Source organism: Colobus angolensis, unplaced genomic scaffold (assembly GCF_000951035.1).
Source record: "Colobus angolensis palliatus isolate OR3802 unplaced genomic scaffold, Cang.pa_1.0 Scaffold53, whole genome shotgun sequence".
Taxonomy (NCBI): Eukaryota; Metazoa; Chordata; class Mammalia; order Primates; family Cercopithecidae; genus Colobus; species Colobus angolensis.
The window spans coordinates 4,337,725-4,354,721 of record NW_012118821.1 but is presented as its reverse complement, the minus strand read 5'-3'; the positions used below and the strand labels follow the sequence as shown (position 1 = coordinate 4,354,721).

Sequence of the window (16,997 nt, the reverse complement as noted above, 5' to 3'; positions counted from 1 at the left end):
TATAAAGAGGTTTAATTGACTCATGGTTCCACAAGCTGTAGAGGAAGCATGGCAGCATCTGCTCTGCTTGGCTTCTGGGGAGGCCTCAGGAAGCTTCCAATCATGGCGAAAGATGAAAGAGCCAGCACTTCACATGGCCGCGGGCAGGGGCGAGAATGAGGCGGGAGGTGCCACACATTTTTAAACTCACTTGCTACACAGTACCAAGGGGCATGGTGCTAAACCAGTCATGAGAACTTCACCACCGTGATCGAGGCCCCGGCTCCGACACTGGGGATTACAATTCGACATGAGGTTTGAGCGGGGACACAGACCCAAACCACATCAGTGAGTTTCCTCTTTAGAGTTCCCTTGTGTGTACCTGATGGGCTGCTCTGTGGCAAAGGGAATAGGAGGCTTTTTGACGGAGGCAGCACCTAGGATGGCAGCAGGTGCCCAGCCCCAGCTTAGCTTAGCCTGGCCTGGCAGGTGTAAACCATCTCGCCCTGTGACAGCAGCAGTTTAAGTCCAGCTGTCTTTAATAGTGAGCTGATAGGAAGAGCTCTGGCTTCACAGTTCTAGCCAGCTCTGCTGCTAATAGTTGTGTGATTTGGAGGCAACGTGGAGCACTCAAGCCTCTGTTGCCGTACCTGCAAAATGTGGGTCACGGCACTTATTTCTCAGAGTAATTGTACGGGTTAAATGGGATTAAATGGCCCTGTATCGTTTGATGGTTTATTCAGGCCGTTTTACTCAATACCTTGTGCTTCTCAAAAATACTTTCTGCCTGGATACCCGTTCTTTCAGATAAGCAGCCTTTAGAAAGAACAGAGCCTGCCAGGCATACTCCTGCCCCAGGACCTTTGTGTTAGAGTCCCTTTGGCCCAGAGGGCACTTCCCCCAGGTCCTCACGTGGCTCTCTGCCCACCTCCTTTGCAGTCTGCTCCAAGGCCGCCTTATAACGAGGCCTGTTTGACAGTATTTGAAAGAGTCCCCATCCCACAAATGATCATGGCATCTTTATTTGTGATACCCGTAGTATCCCCCGAACCGGAAACCACTCAGACGTCCATCAACAGGTGTCTGGCTAGACAGCAGTGGAGCCATATGATGGAACAGTGCTGGCCAAGAAAAAGAAGTGAACTACTGCTACATGCAACTACATGAATGAATTGCAGAGTCATTATGCTCAGTCCCAAAATCATTATGCAAGAAGCCAGATGAAAAAGCGTACACACTGGATGATTCCAGATACCATATCTAAAATTCCAGAAAATGCAGTGTTCTGTGGCAAAGAAGCAGATCGGGGTTGCCAGAGACTTGGGGGTAAGGAGCTGGAGTTGCAAAAGGAGCACAGGGAAACATCCTCTCGGGGTGAGAGGTTACTTTGGCAGTCTGGATTTTGGTGATAGCTTCATAGGAGTATCCATGTGTCATGGCATATCAAGTCGTACTTTAAATGCATGTGGTTTATTGTCTATCCATGACACTTCAGTAAAGCTGCTTAAAACTTTTCAAAAGCCATTTGTTCAAAGTGTTGGTGCCCAATAGAACTGTTTGCATTGATGGGAATGCTGTATGTCTGCCTTACTGAGTCTAACAAGTCTCTAGCCACATGTGACTGTTGCATTTGATATGTGGCTAGTGCAACTGAGGAACTCCATTTTTAACTTCCTTTAAGTTTAATCAATTTAAATGTGAAGAGGGGCACGTAGCTAGCGTCTATCCTGTGGGACATCACAGGTCTAAAGCCCACTTTCCGCTCTTTAACGCCTGCCTCACACACATGTCCTAGGCCGTGGGCTCTGGTTCCTGGAAGTGGCTGGAAGCTTCCAGCACTGGAAGGCTGGTTCACACTTGCATATCCTTGTTAATGCTGCAGTCACTGCTAAGAATGCCCTTAATTGATACAGTGAGGTGTGAGGTCTTTCTGCAGCTGCCCACCCTTAGACAAGGTGTTGCCTGGCCTGTGCAGGTGAATAGGTGGTTTGCTTTCTTTGAGGCCGTGCTTTTTCCTATTTACCTCTATGAGCAGCATTTGCTCGAGTTAAAAACTCCCCACATCTCAAAGCGTCTTTTCTACCTCTCAGGTTTCTCATAAACCGGGCATATTCAAATAAGTGACATGACGCAGGCAAGCCTCAGGTAAGATCCTTTGGCCATGTTTTATATTACATGGTGATAGAATGGCCTTTTAAAGGAAAAGCTGATTGTCCTCGAAGAGAGTCGGACTCTGTGAAGGGTTTTGGAGGTGAGCCCTGGGAAGACCTGTTATTTTCTAGACCCATGAGGCTAGAACTGGAAAGATTCTGCCCAGTGACCTTTGTGCTGCTCCTTAAAAATAGCTATAAGGTAAGAATCCTGTCTAGCTTCAGGCTTCTAGATGGATCCTTTTGGGCAAGATCATTTGGCAAAGCAGAATGACTCACTGCCTGAGTCAAAGAGAAGGCAGCACTGCAGCTCCCTGGGGTGGGGCTGCACCTCCACGCGTCGGCTGGATCAGCGGCTGTTGGGCAGCGGCCAGAGAACAGAGAGGGTGGCCTGTGAACTGGGAGATGGGGGAAAGTGGGAAGTGACAGAGCTAGAGGCAATGAGTTTTAAGATCCCCACCACCACCATCCCCCCTCCACCAAAAAAAAATATATTAGGAAGGACATTGTGAAGAGATGACTGTTTGACTGGCTCTGTTCCCCTCTCTGTGCCTTCTGGCCTATCTTTGTTTGCTCATCAGCTGTGACATTAGCATAATGATTTTGTTCTTTATGTCTTATAGCCCTGTTTACTGCCTGTCCCACTGACTAAATCATTTTATTTCTACTTGTGAGATCACAGACCTTTGACGACTTACTCACCTTGTCAGACGTATCCAAGTGAACTCCAGGGAAAAGCTAAGACAGGAAGGGGGCCGCGGGGGGATGGGGAAAGGGAGGATTGTTATTTGAAAGATTGCCTGGGCTGGGTGTGGTGGCTCATGCCTATAATCTCAGCACTTTGGGGGGCTGAGGTGAATAGATTGCTTGAGCCCAGAAGTTGGAGACCAGCTTTGGCAACATGGCGAGACCCCGTCTCTACAAAAAATAAAAATAAAAAAATTAGCCAGGCATGGTGTCTCATGCCTGTGGTCCCAGCTACTCGGGAGGCAGAAGTGGGAGGATCACTGGAGCCTCACTGCGTTCCATCCTGGGCGAGAGAGACCCCGTCTCCAAAAAAAAAAAAAATTGCCTGCTTGTTGGTCCAAAGTTAATAGCAGTGATTAAGATTAACAATTTGTATTCAGGTTGCACTCGATGTTTTAAAAAGCCATTTTACATAGTATATTTGTTAAAAGTGAGTCAAAACATGAGAAAGCCCCATGCTTTCTCGGTGCTAGGGAAAATATTCTGGTTGGGTTACCCAGGGATAATGTAATTCTTCCCATAGAGCATGAAAATGTCATTACTCATAAATAGAGACTGGAGCTGCCTGAGCACAAGGGATGTGTAATCATCTTCTGGCTGTGGTTTTCATCTCTCTCGGCCAGAACTTGAGGATGGCTTGTTCGGCTGTGGACCTGAGGCTGCCAGACACATGGAGGAAGCCCAGAGCCTGCCCGACACACGGAGAAAGCCCAGAGCCTGCCCGACACTCAGGCTGCAGGGCACATCTGCCGAGAAGGGCGTCCGGCTCCCATGCACTTGTTCTCTGGCCCAGACAGAGACCAGAGTGGTGGCCGTGTCCTGGGAAATTCTCCCTGAGCCACGAGGCGTGTGTGCTGTGTGGGTTGCATACACCGAGCGTGGAAAGGCAGAGGCAAACAGGCTGATGTCCAGGAGTCTGGAAGCTTTATTAGTGAAGCCATTGATGGGGATTCTATTGATATTTGTGAGATTTTCTTGAAAAAGTAAACACCTTTGGTGAGGCATATTTTACATGTTATAAAAATTGCCCATTTCAAGTGTACACATCAGTGATTTCCAGTAACTTTACCAAGTGGTGCAACCGTCACCTTAAATCCGTTTTAGGACATTTTCTTCTCCCCTTAAGGGCCCTCATGTTTTTTACAGTTAATCCCATCTTCCCCTCCGCTCCAGGCAACCACTGATCTACTTTTCTGTCTCTATTATAATAATTTATTTTCTGATTAGAAAAGTAATAGTTTCCTAATTTTGATAATTTAAATAATTCCAAAGAGAAAAACTGTGAATGAAGCCAGAATCCCCCTCATTGACCTGGCACCAGGCTTCTTTCTCTCCAGCTGCTGCTTTCTGCTGACTCATTGACTGCCACGGCTGGCAGGGTCCACACCAGCACTGTGACCACCCTCCACGCCGTTCCTTTTGCCCAACCTACCCCTGCCCCCACCTCACAATGCCCCATCTTTTGAAGGTCTGTCTCACATCCGCTGCTAAACAGAGATTTCCCTGGTATCCAGGCTAGAAATAATGTTCTCTTCATGGAAGTTCCATGACATCTCATTCCTGGCTCTCAGAGTTTTCACTTGGTAGTTTACTTACCCAAACATGTGGCGTGTCTCCCCTGTTCACCCGCGGGGAGAGGCTCTATGAGGACTGAGGTCCTCGCTTGCTTGTTTTTGCTTCCTAACTCATCCGTACACCCCCCCTCTCCTGCCACTACTCCGGCCACATGTGGCTCCCTTACAGTGGTCATCAGAGCTGTCCTTGGAGCCTGGCCAACATGGTGAAACTCCATCTCTACTAATAATACAAAAATTAGCTGGGCAGGGTGGCATGTGCCTGTAATCCCAGCTACTCGGGAGGCTGAGGCAAGGAATCACTTGAACCCGGGAGGCGGAGGTTGCAGTGAGCCAAGATCGTGCTACTGCACTCCTGCCTGGGCAACAGAGTGAAACTGTCTTAAAAAAAAAAAAAAACAAAAAAAAAAACTGTAGTTAGTTGTTGAGTGTCTCATTGCCCCCCCAGGCTGTGGGCCTTGTGCCCAGCATCCAGAGGTCACTGCTGAAATGAACGAAGACCGAAAGCAAGCTGGCCAAGTGGGTCTGCATGTCCTTGCAGTGTTCGCTCTTCTCCACTTGAATGTTTTGCTGTAGGTCCCGAAGCATAGTTGACCTCTTCTCACCTTAATCTATTATCAGCACCTAAGTTCTTACTGGAATTAAATAATGAATAATCTCAAAATAGATGGATAAACCACACTATGATGAATTTCTTTTTCTCTGCTGCAGAGAAGCTTGTTTTTCCCACTCACTCATGTGTACACTCTCCCTTCATGAAAAACCTAAGATTCTCTTTAGAAATACGAATTTTAACTTGTGGGCACTTTAACTTTCTTCCCCCCAACCACCTTATCCCTGGATGGTTCTGGTGCCTTTGACTCAGGCTCCCCCCGCCCGCCCGCCTGCCAGCAGCTCTAATCCTCCCCTATAGGCTGCCGCCTTTTTTGCACGTGCCTTGTTCTAGATGGCACGGGTTGGCTCCCAGCCAGGCAGGGTTCAGGACCAAATTGACCTGTGCCGGTGACTCTTGATTGTGGTTTTGTGTGATCGCGTAGCTGAATGGGCAGTGAGCACTGGGACAGTTACCCTTCCTTCTTCCCAAGACCAGGCCAGCTGGCCTGACCACCTGAAACCTAAGTCACCGTTTTCTCACCTTTCATTCATCAATGAGGAGCCATTGGTATCTGTACAGTGTAAAATATGCTACTATGTGGTATTCTTAGAATTTTACATTCTTGGTGTGTATGTATATAATTCTTCCTCTGAAAGGGCAGGCATCGTGTTTCATTTACCTTTGTAAATTTTTTTTTTTTTTTTGAGACAAAGAGTCTCGCTCTGTCGCCTAGGCTGGAGTGCAGTGGTGCCCTCTCGGCTCATTGCAACCTCTGCCTCCTGGGTTCAAGCGATTCTCCTGCCTCAGCCTCCCTAGTAGCTAGGATTACAGGCACGTGCCACCTCGCCTGGCTCATTTTTATATTTTTAGTAGAGATGGGGTTTTGCCATATTGGTCAGGCTGGTCTCAAACTCCTGACCTCAGGTGACCTGCCTGCCTCGGCCTCCCAAAGTGCTGGAATTACCAGTATGAGCCACCACACCCAGCCTCCTTTGTAAATTTACCTACTGTTGCTGTCTGCAAAATAGGTGCTCAATAAACACACTTGAATGAATGAATTCACACATGCATTTGCTGTATTATGTTTGGTTTAAAGGTGTTAATAGAACTAACATTTTATCTGAAGCCCCTGTAGATTCTGTCTTTTATGTGTTCAATGCTCAGGAAAATATTTCAGTATACTGATTTCTTCCATCAATGTTTTTCAAGCCTCTATTCTACGCCAAGCCCCATGCTGAGAGCTCTGGGAAACATAAAATGTAATAAAGGTAGATGCCACCCTTTAGAACTTAGGGTGTGAGATCACTAAGATGAATGCAGAGAAGAGCCTGCCAAGTGCCTTAAAACATTTAGAAAAGGGGCTGGGCGCAGTGGCTCACACCTGTAATCACAGCTCTTTGGGAGGCCGAGGCAGGTGGATCACCTGAGGTCAGGAGTTTGAGACCAGCCTGACCAACATGATGAAACCCCGTCTCTACTAAAAGTACAAAAAGTTGCCAGGCATGGTGGTGGGTGCTTGTAATCCCAGCAACTCAGGAGTCTGAGGCGGGAGGATCACCTGAACCTGGGAAGTGAAGGTTGCAGTGAGCCGAGATCTCGCCACGGCACTCCAGGCTGGGTGAGACTCCATCTCAAAAAAAAAAAAAAAAAAGAAAGAAAATATTGGAGGATTTGGGGGAGGGAGGGATCACATTCTGCTCAGGTTGCTTAGTAGAGAAGGTGGCATTTGAGTAACTCCTGATAGATGAGAAGGCTTTGAACACAGCAGGGATAGGGAAGACGTTCCGTCGAATAGAACAAATTGAGCACATGCATAGAATCAGGGAAGGAGAGAGTTCAGTTTGGAGAAAGATGAAGATGAAGCATGGCAAATAAGGATGGATTGTGGAGAGTGTGAAATGCAGGAATAAGTAGTTTAGTCTTTATTAGGGGCACAACCCCAGAGAAGCCTGCCAGAGCTCTGAAGGAGGGATTGGGGCAGGCAGAGGCTAGGAGGCGGTGGCAGGGAGCAGGGGATGCCATAGCCTTAGTTCCGAGAAGGAGCAGCGAGGCCCAGCTGAGGCAGTGGATGTGAGAATGGCATGGAGGGGATGTTGGAGGACGGGTCTGCGTACGTAGGGTTAAGACCTGGAATTTGTTGAGAAGCGTGCCGCTCGGCTGGGTGGCTGGGTGGCAGGGTGGCAGCAGCGGGGTCAGAGATGACTCTTGGGTGTCGAGCAAGTGAGGAGGGTAGGAGGGAGGACTTTGTAGGAAGGAAGAGCGTTGGAGGAAACAGAGCTGGCTCCATTCTTGGGTACTTGGGGCTGTCTGCAAGTGTCCTTGCAAGTAGAGGGAAATGTGGTCCCTGGAGGCGGGAACTGTGGCGGAGTTGCATTCCTCACTCACCTATCTGGCTGCCAAGGCTGACAATGACAGTGGAAATCTAGGTGTGCCTGCTGTTGTAGGTGACTCGTCAGCATGGCCTTCTGTTTGTCCTTGTTCCATCCGGTCGTCCCGGAAGGAACGTCTTCTTAAACTGTGCTTTTCAGGATTTAAAAATTTAATGCTTGAGGCTGATCTTAGCAAGTCATAGCTGATGACATTGTACCTTGGAGGAAGGCCAGGTACATGAGAAATGTTGAGTTGTTTAATCCTAAGGCAAAAGTTCCCCCAAAAGGTTATTTCTGAAATGACAATCATTAATTGATCATTTATTTGGCAGAATTGGCTGTGGATGCAGATGTTATTACACACCTTACCAGTGTTTTCCAAGTACATTTCTATTTCTAATGGAAAATTTAGGCCAGGCACGGGAGTTGTTTAATCCTAAGGCAAAAGTTCCCCCAAAAGGTTATTTCTGAAATGACAGTCATTAATTGATCGTTTATTTGGCAGAATTGGCTGTGGATGCAGATGTTATTACACACCTTACCAGTGTTTTCCAAGTACATTTCTATTTCTAATGGAAAATTTAGGCCAGGCACAGTAGCTTGTGCCTGTAATCTCAGCACTTTGGGAGGCCGAGGAGGGCGAATCTCATAAGTCCAGGAGTTCAAGACTAGCCTGAGCAACACAGTGAAACCCTGTCTATAAAAAATACACACAAAAAATTAGCCAAGCCTGGTGGCCCGTGCCTATAGGCCCAGCTACTCAGGAGACTAACGTGGGAGGATCTCCTGAGCTCAGGAAGTTGAGGCTGAAGTGCCCTCCAACCTGGGCGCCACAGTGAGACCATGTTTCAAAAAAAAAAAAAAGTTTAGTACACTGAATGGTGTATAAAGATCGGATCCCATATTGCCTTACAAGTGGTGCCATTTTGTCTTCCTATTTAAGGTAATTATACTAGAAATAAAGCTTTCCTTTGCTCGATGGTATGAATGAATACACAAGGCCCCAAGTCCCTCCTCTTGGCCTTCTCCTTCTCTGGGCCTGTAATCTAGGAGCCCAGAGTGTCACAGAAGCCACAGGGGCCCAGCAGTGGGAACTGGCCATTGGGTTGATTCAGGGGAGTGCTCCAAGCCTGGGAAGTGTGAAAGTGGGTTTCGAGCTCATTTTCCACTTGAGGGAGGGAATCTTTTCAGGCTCAGGGCTCTGGGTCTGTACCTGAAGGCTCTTCCTTACTGAAGCTTTGCATCTCGAGTTGAGTCGCATTTGAACTGCTGTCATGGAGACTTGCTTGCTACTCATGTGCCTGTTGGTTAGGAGGCTTCCCTTCCACCCAGTTTAATCCATGCCGACAGTGTGTGTCCCCACTCTCCTGCCTTCTTGCTTCAGGGAGAAGAATGGGGGTACCAAGGCTCTTGGCCTTCCTGTTCCCATTTATCTCCTTTCCCTAGCAACACACCCCAACACACACCCTCACTCACACACCCACCCACACCACCCCCCCCACAATCACACACCTCCTCACAATCACACCCTCACTCTCACACAGTCACACCCTCACACTCACATGCCCCCCACACAATCACACCCACTCATATCCACACTCATACAACCACTCTGAACATACAACACATGCAATCACTCCCAATCACATCCACACTCAATACACACACTCTCACAACCACACTCACACCCCACGCAATCACCCATTCACATCCACACACTCTCAACCACACTCAACACACACCCCATGCATTCACACCCGTATCCATGCTCACCCTTACACCCTCACAATCACACCCCCCCCACACATATCCACACTCACATAGTCACTCACATCTTCACTGAGTCACACCCTCACACACACACCCTCATATAGTGCAGTCATTCCCAACTCACATCCACACACACACCCTCAAACACATGCTCCCTTACACACGCATTCATTCACTCACACACCCTCATGTGCATTCACTCATGCTCAAGACATACACACTTACACATCCACTCACATGCCCACAATCACACCCCCCCCACACTCACATCCACACACACAATCACATCCACGCACAATCACACCCACCCACATCCATACACAATCACATTCACACACATCCTCACATCCTCACACAATCACACTCTCATAAACCCACACACACTCATACACAATCACATGCACACACATCCACACTCACACACTCACATCCACACAGTCACATCCTCACCCACACACACCCATACACAGTCATTCACACGCTCACATCCGCACTCACACAATCACTCACATCTATACAGAGTCACATCCTCACCCACACACACCCATACACAGTCATTCACACGCTCTCATCCGCACTCACACAATCACTCACATCCTCACACAATCATACCCTCAAAGAGTCACTTAACATGCTCCCTCACATACCTGCACGATCACTCATACCCACATTCCCTCACACAGACCCTCATGTGCATTCACTCTTGTACTCAAGACACAGACACTTACACCCTACACACCCACACACACTCTCAGTCGTACACACTCATTGACACACACTCTCCCTCCCCAGCACACGCATTTCTTTTATCATTCGCACCCAGCATTCGCTCGTGTGCCTTTGCAGCAGACAGAAGACTTTGCCTTTTTTCCCCGTTTGGAGCTTGCTGTGGAGACTGGGGCCTGGGGACCAGAGCGCCAACCCCAGTACAGCCCAGCTTATGGGTGGAGCCATGATTGAGAGTCAGAAGTGGGGGGTTCCTTTTATCCCAGGCTTTTGACGTAATTCTCTCATTGACTGTTTTGAAATATTTTTTCTTCACTGCAATGATTGTTTCTTTACAAACTTTATAGCATAACAATATAAGATTGTTACTGTGAAAAATATACAGACCTAGACGTTTCATTCGTCCTCTATTCATTTGTAAGATGAAATTGTTCGAAAGAATGTGTGACTGAATAAGGCACAGCACCTGCACCAGCCGGTTTTAGGTGGAGGCGAATCATTATCGAATGTTCTCTCTCATGTCCTTGCTGTCCTTACTTTAGATTCACAAGGAAGCTGAATAAGAATCTCCTTTTTGTTTTTGTTTTTTAGATTCAGAATATGAACAACATAATCTCCTTCCCTTTGGACAGTTTGCTGAAGGGGGACCTGAAAGGAGTGAAAGGGGTATGACATTGACACTGTGACACCGGGGGCAGCTTTTAGACCATATAGAGTCATGGTAACTTGGCCTGCCGGGCAGCAGCCGCGCCAGTACGTTCTCCTGGGGACTACAGGATGGCTCTTTTGTCTCCGCTTCCTCTGATTTGCCATCTTGGGACCACCTTTCAGCCAGAACGGTGGTGACTTTTGGCCTTCCTGGCCATCCTGTTGGTGCAACAAACTTGATGAGGGGAGGTGACTGGGAAGGGAAAGAAAACTGCTATTTTGGAAACAGTGAAGAGTTTTGGTCCCTCCAGGGAGGAGGGAAACCTGTGGGAGAAGTTGAGCTTTCTAACTGGCACGTTGCCCATTTACCACTGGGAAAGGATCCTAGCAAGTGTGTATTTTCCTGCTGGGAAGGTCGCAGTCTTCAGGCATGAGCTGACTTCGTCTCTCTGTCCTTCAGAGGATGTTGGCTGTTTAGGACATGCCTAGCCACCATAAGCACACAGGCCGGGAGCTGTTTAAGGGGGCAGCAGACAGGGCTGGAGGGGCGTTTGCTCATGAGCACGCAGGCCAGGAGCTGTTTCGGGGGCAGTGGGCAGGGCTAGAGGAGTGTTTGCTGGGCAGCCTGCTGCTCCTGCCCACCGCCAGCCCTGACAGACATGCTCCATGAAAGGGACATGATTGTGGCTGCCTTCTCGGGAGACTCAAATTCTTTGGATCTGCACACGATTCCTGGCTCCCATCTCCAGGACCTCTGCAGAGCCCTCTCAGGGTCTCCTTCACAGAGTGTGCCCGGAGAGAGCTGTTGAGACACATTCTCTATCGAGCCTTCAGGGGCTCGGAGAACAGGTCAGCGGAGTTAGCCCAACTCACTGGCGGGAGGGCATCCCAGGCAGAGGAAAGGCGCAGGTGCACACAGGGGGCAGGACTCAGTGCTGCATGTCAGGCTGCCAGGGTGCAGGAGGAGCCAGTTTGTGCAGGGACTTATATGCCAGGCTGTGGCACTTGGGCCTTACCTGAGGCCATTGAAAAGCCAAAAAGTAGTCAACAACAACAACAACAACAAAAAGATTTCTGACTCCCTGAAGAACCCCTTTGAAAGGAGCATAAATAGGTGGGGACCATTTGATAGAATTTCCAGTGGCTCAGTAGTTTTTGAGGCAGGCTTTAGCAGAGCTTATGAAGTCCTGAATTGCAGATGAAAGTGCAGTAGGAGACCCCAGGAGGATGTGGTGGCCTTTCTGTTCCTGTCATTGGGCTTAAAGCAGGGTTAGATGTGTTGAGATTCATCTGTCAGTTAATTAGAGTTCTTTTCTTTTAGAAAGACATCCCGAAATATTTGCAGATTAAAGGTTGTCTTTCAGGGTTTACTTTCAGATTAGGCCCAGGGCAGGGAGTAGGACACAGGTGACACAAGGTGGCCCAGGAGTGTCATAACTGGGTGGCAGCACCTTGCTTTTGTGTGCATTTAGCATATTCTATATAATTTTAAGAGAAAGAAAGGAAATGCCACCGCTAGTCTACTTAAAAGCATTCTTCATTTTTCACGGGATTACATATGTCATTTATTGCAGACATTAATGCTTCTTTCAGGGCTAGTGCAGGGATAAGTAAGTTTATCTTGCACGGAAGTGAATGATTAGCCTCGCTTAATTTATTACTCTTTGTTTACAGGATCTGAAAAAGCCTTTTGATAAAGCTTGGAAGGACTATGAAACAAAAATGTGAGTGTTCTCGTTTTTAAAATTACGTACAGGTAATTTGAGATTCCAGATTTAAACCAAGCTCTCACTGCTTAAAGGGATTGTCTAAATAAACTTTAATCCAGAAAAGAATTTTTATCAACCATGTTGTTATGGTTCGTTCTGATGACAGATGTGTTTGGTGATGCTGTCTTCTTCTTTTAATCTGTTTTCCTCCGTTCCTTTGTCTATGATGTCATAGTGGTTATAGGATGTTATTTTCAGGAAAGTTCATTGAGGGAAGTTAAGACCAGTTTCTCTCAGGAGGTATTTCTTTCTGTTTTTGTTTTTAAACACTTTGTCCATTCTGTTACCGTTTTTGATAACAGGGCAGTTTTCAGACTTCATCTTCCTAGTGATTGGTGAAAACTACTTCGCTTTGTATCTGTGTTTCTCTGAAATACCAGTTCCCTTGGTTTTTAAAAAGAGGGTTCAATACCTGTCTCCTTCGGATGCATCTGCCAAAAAAAAAACCTGAAGAATGGAGAATTGATTCTTAGATGTGAACTATGGTTTCTGTAAGAAATAGAATTGGTTTCCTGACCTGAAGTCAGCCAATAGACAAGACTCTGTTGGTTGACTTCAGGCAGTTGTAACTTCCCCAATCACAGTTTCCCATCCCTATTGTAGGGAGAGTCAAGCTACAGGGAATTGATCAAGCAGGTAATTGTGGGGGGAATAATGGCTTCAATTATTTTAAATACTGGAAAGATGTGAAATATGGTGGTGTTTACTTTGTAATCTCTGTGCCTTGGGTAATGTTGAGTGTTCTGATTGGAAGTAGAAACTTTCACATGAAGCTTTCATATGAAGCTATCTGGTAAAGTAAAAGGTATTATGAGGAAGTCATTTCAAATCTAAGTACAAGTATTTCATTAGGTTGTTTGGTTAAAAACAAACAAACAAAAAACAAAACAAAGAAAAAAAACTAGCCCTGGATATCTTTTCAGTGGGGAAGGATCACAAAGCTCAACTCAGTGAGCCCTTCACCTTTGATACTCCTTCTATCCATGGGAATCTTACATTTCCATACCCGAGGTTGCTTGGCCCTGAGTTCTGGAGTTTCACTGATGGTGTGCATTCATTCAGAAGCACAGGCAGAGTGTTGACTAGAGAACCCTGCAGGTCCATTCAGCCCAGGGAGGCCCCTACTTGGGATCCCTGGTCTGTCAGCATCCTTGATCTGTGTGCCAGCTGGGTGAAATAAATGGGAAGGGATCAGTGGATTCCTGCTTTGCAGAGGGAAAACCTAGAGTCAGTGGTTTCTGCTGGTCAGCCAATGAGAGTAGTTGAGCCAGGCCAGGAAGCAGCTTTCCTACTTCACTCAGCCATACTTGCTGCCCTCTCCGTGGCTGATGGGAAGTGGTACTGTGTGTGACTAGACCAAGGGCAGAAAGGGCTTTCTGAAGAAGAGTGCCTGAGAGCGTCGTCTGGTTCTGAAAAGAAAAGGTTTGGAAGGAGGATAACATCAAATTCTGTAAAAATGAGACACACTTGGGTAGAAAGGGGACAGAATTCCTCATAAAACCCTAGAATTTAGGAGGAGGGAGCAGTACCCTTTAAACTTGAAGTCGTAGGATAAATAAAGGAAGTAATTTTTTATTAATGTGGGAGATTCATTTATCCCAAGAGGTTTAGTGATATGTAACAACCATAATAGGTTTTAGATGTCTTTTAAATTCTTGGGCAAATAGTCCCATACCTGATTATTAAGAGAAATGACCAGTGTCTGGACGGTCTCTTGCCTGTGAATGAGTGTCAGGGACACCTTGGAATTGTCTAATTCTAGTCCCAGGGACCCTGCAGTCACACTCCCTCCCGGATGCATAAACTCGTTAAGCATCCCTCCCCAAGGGCCTCCTGTGTGTTTATTTTTCACTCATTCGCTCCTTCAAATTGTTGAGAACCTACACAGTGCAGGACACAGAGAAATGACATTTCTTGCCTCTTCTTAAACACTCTAGTCCTCCTCACCCTAATGACAGGGAACCCTCTGGAACCCCGCGTAGCCCATTTCATCATGGGATGCCTTTGAAAGAACATGCTATTTGGGTCTTGTGGTGTCTACTTGAGGCTCTACAGAAAGAGCTGCTTCCCTTGTCTTCATGGCAGCCCTTTCGTTTTTTGAGTGCTTTCTGTTGGTTTTGTTTAGTCTCCTTTTCTCCAGAATAAAAACTCATGGCTATTTCAAGCCCACCTTAGCAAACATGATTTTGTGGCTCCTTTTTACCATGGTGGCTCTTTTTTGGATGTGCTCGTTGGTCAGTTTTTACCCTGAACTGCACACTCGACATTTAGGTAATACAGGTTAGGCACGAGATGAATGTGGAAAGGATAATTAAGCCGACAGCATGGAAAGGTGGTTGGTCGTCTTCTACAGTGATGAGCGGTGTTGTAGGTCAAGGCAGAGAACTGGTGTGGCTTCACTGAGTGAGGAGGTGATGACAGAGACTAGGGAGGAAGTCCAGGAGGAGAAACAGTGGGTGGGGAAGAGTCAGACAGTGCCCTTGGGTTACTAGAGGGCAGGCAGGCTCCGAATGCTGATGCCGAAAGAACCCTCCAAGCCCTGTGCAGACTTCCCACCTCCTCTGACCCATACCTGACTCAAAGCAGGTGCTTCGGAAGTACTTGCTGAGTAAGTGGGAAGGCCCAGCTTGACATCTTCGTGAGGACACCCATTTTCCTTTTGAGGGAGTTAAGAGGCCGCCTGTGCTGAAGCATGTGGTGAGCATTGGTCTTGCCAGGCTGGGTACTGGGGCGGCTTCAAGGCTGTCCCATTGAGTTCCGTGCCAACAGGCATCTTGATGTATCCTTGCTTTCACACGTAGAACCAAGATAGAAAAGGAGAAAAAGGAACACGCCAAGCTCCATGGGATGATTCGGACTGAAATAAGCGGAGCGGAAATTGCCGAAGAGATGGAAAAGGAGAGGCGCTTCTTCCAGCTGCAGATGTGCGAGGTAAGGCGGTGACGAAGGCAGGTCCTACAGCCCAGGCTGTGCCGGCTCTGCCCTCACCTGTGGGAGCGTTTCACCAATACCTGTGGCTTCAGAGAAAACGCCACATGCATTATTGGACTCCCTTTGCGCCTGTGTTGACATTTCTTTTACTGGGGAAGTGCTGGTTTCCTGGAGGGTAGAATTAGGTTACTTTAACACTAACATTTTCTTAAAAGTAGAGAAAAACCACTAAATGTATAGAATGTACTTTCTGGCCTCACATACATACTCTTGCTAAAATACTTATACCTTGGGTGTATTTAAATGAGATGTCTGAGTTCCCTTGTACCAGTGGAGTCAGTGACTGGCTTGTGGGAGGCTGAGAAGTCAGCTGAAACACCATACAGCGATGACAGACCATGGCCTGTGTCAGTGTATGTGAGTGAATGGGAAGCCAAGTCACCCGTTTGACTTCCTCCTAGACCTCACTTGCTCAGGCGGGGGCACTCATCCAGCCTGAAGGCCCAGGTGGCCTGGGGAGCGCCTGTCTGCTCCACTCCATCCTGCAGCCTCAGCCCATCCCTTAGGGGGAGACAGCAGGACGGACATTCTCAGAGCATTTCTCTGAAATCAGAGAGCATGGATCATGAAGGCCTTTGCTCACAGCTTTTTTATTTTTGTGCCTTGCTTGCCAGGTACGCGTATACAAATGGCACATGGAAACAGCTGCCACCTCTGCCTGGGGTTGGTTTCTCCTGGCAGTGCCAGCGAAGCTCCCTCGCCCTGGATGACATTTGTTTCCCTCTCATAGTGGTGCAAACTTAGGTTTCAAATATACAAAATGCATGGGTGATGTTTGTGACAGGCGTTGAAACTGGCATTGGCCAGCTCTTAATTCCGTCTAAGCAATCAACAGCAAACCTAATCCAGAAGGCACTTTCTGATTTTGGAATGTATGTTTGTTAATTGCAGCAGGAGCTTAACCCTTGTAAATACATATATCTTAGAAATGTATTTAAATGAGTTTTTATTCCCAGAGCAAACTCTTAAGTGGTCAGCAGAGGGGAATCAGTTCCAGGAATCAGGGTAGCAGTTGAAAGTTAAGTCCATTTTGTCTAAGGTTAGAATATCTACTTATCTTAGTCTGTTTTCTGTTGCTATAACTGAATACCTGAGACTGGGTAATTTATAAAGAAAAGAAATTTCTTTCCTAGTTCTGGAGGCTGTGAAGTCCGAGGTTGAGGGGCTGCATCTGGTGAGGACCTTCTTGCTGGTGGGGACTCTGTAGAGTCCTGAGTCAGTGCAGGATATCACATGGTGGGGGCCTCACAAGAGACAGCCAAACTGGCTTTTTAATAAGAGACCCACTCTTCTCATAACTGTCCCACTCCCTCAGTAATCCATGAATGGATTAATCCACTCATGAGGGCAAAGCCTTCATGACCCAGTCACCTCCCAAAGGTTCTACCTGTCAACACTGCTGCATTGGGGGCCAGGTTTCCAACACATGAAATTTTAGGGGACACATTGAAACGATATCACCACTCCAGCTCTTTCGGTTACTATTTGCACCCTTTTACACTCAGCCTGTGTACATCTTGGAATCTGAAGTGTATCTCTTATAGATAATATAGGTAGCTGGATCATGTTTTTATCAGATTGACAATCTCTGCCTTTTGATTGGATTGTTTAATCCATTAACATTGAATGTTACTGTTGATATGATTGGATTTACTTCTGTTCTTCTACTTTTTTTATGT

The 16,997-nt window shown here is 47.0% G+C and overlaps 1 protein-coding gene across 1 annotated transcript in view; it reads left to right on the top strand.

Moving 5' to 3' along the window:
- ASAP2 (ArfGAP with SH3 domain, ankyrin repeat and PH domain 2) overlaps positions 1–16,997 on the top strand; it is a 180,191-nt gene that overhangs the window by 77,837 nt on the left and 85,357 nt on the right. Inside the window, exons 4-6 of the mRNA XM_011960939.1 lie at positions 10,502–10,576; positions 12,233–12,282; positions 15,129–15,258. Coding sequence (XP_011816329.1) covers positions 10,502–10,576; positions 12,233–12,282; positions 15,129–15,258 — 255 coding nt within the window. The remainder of the gene's footprint in view (positions 1–10,501; positions 10,577–12,232; positions 12,283–15,128; positions 15,259–16,997) is intronic.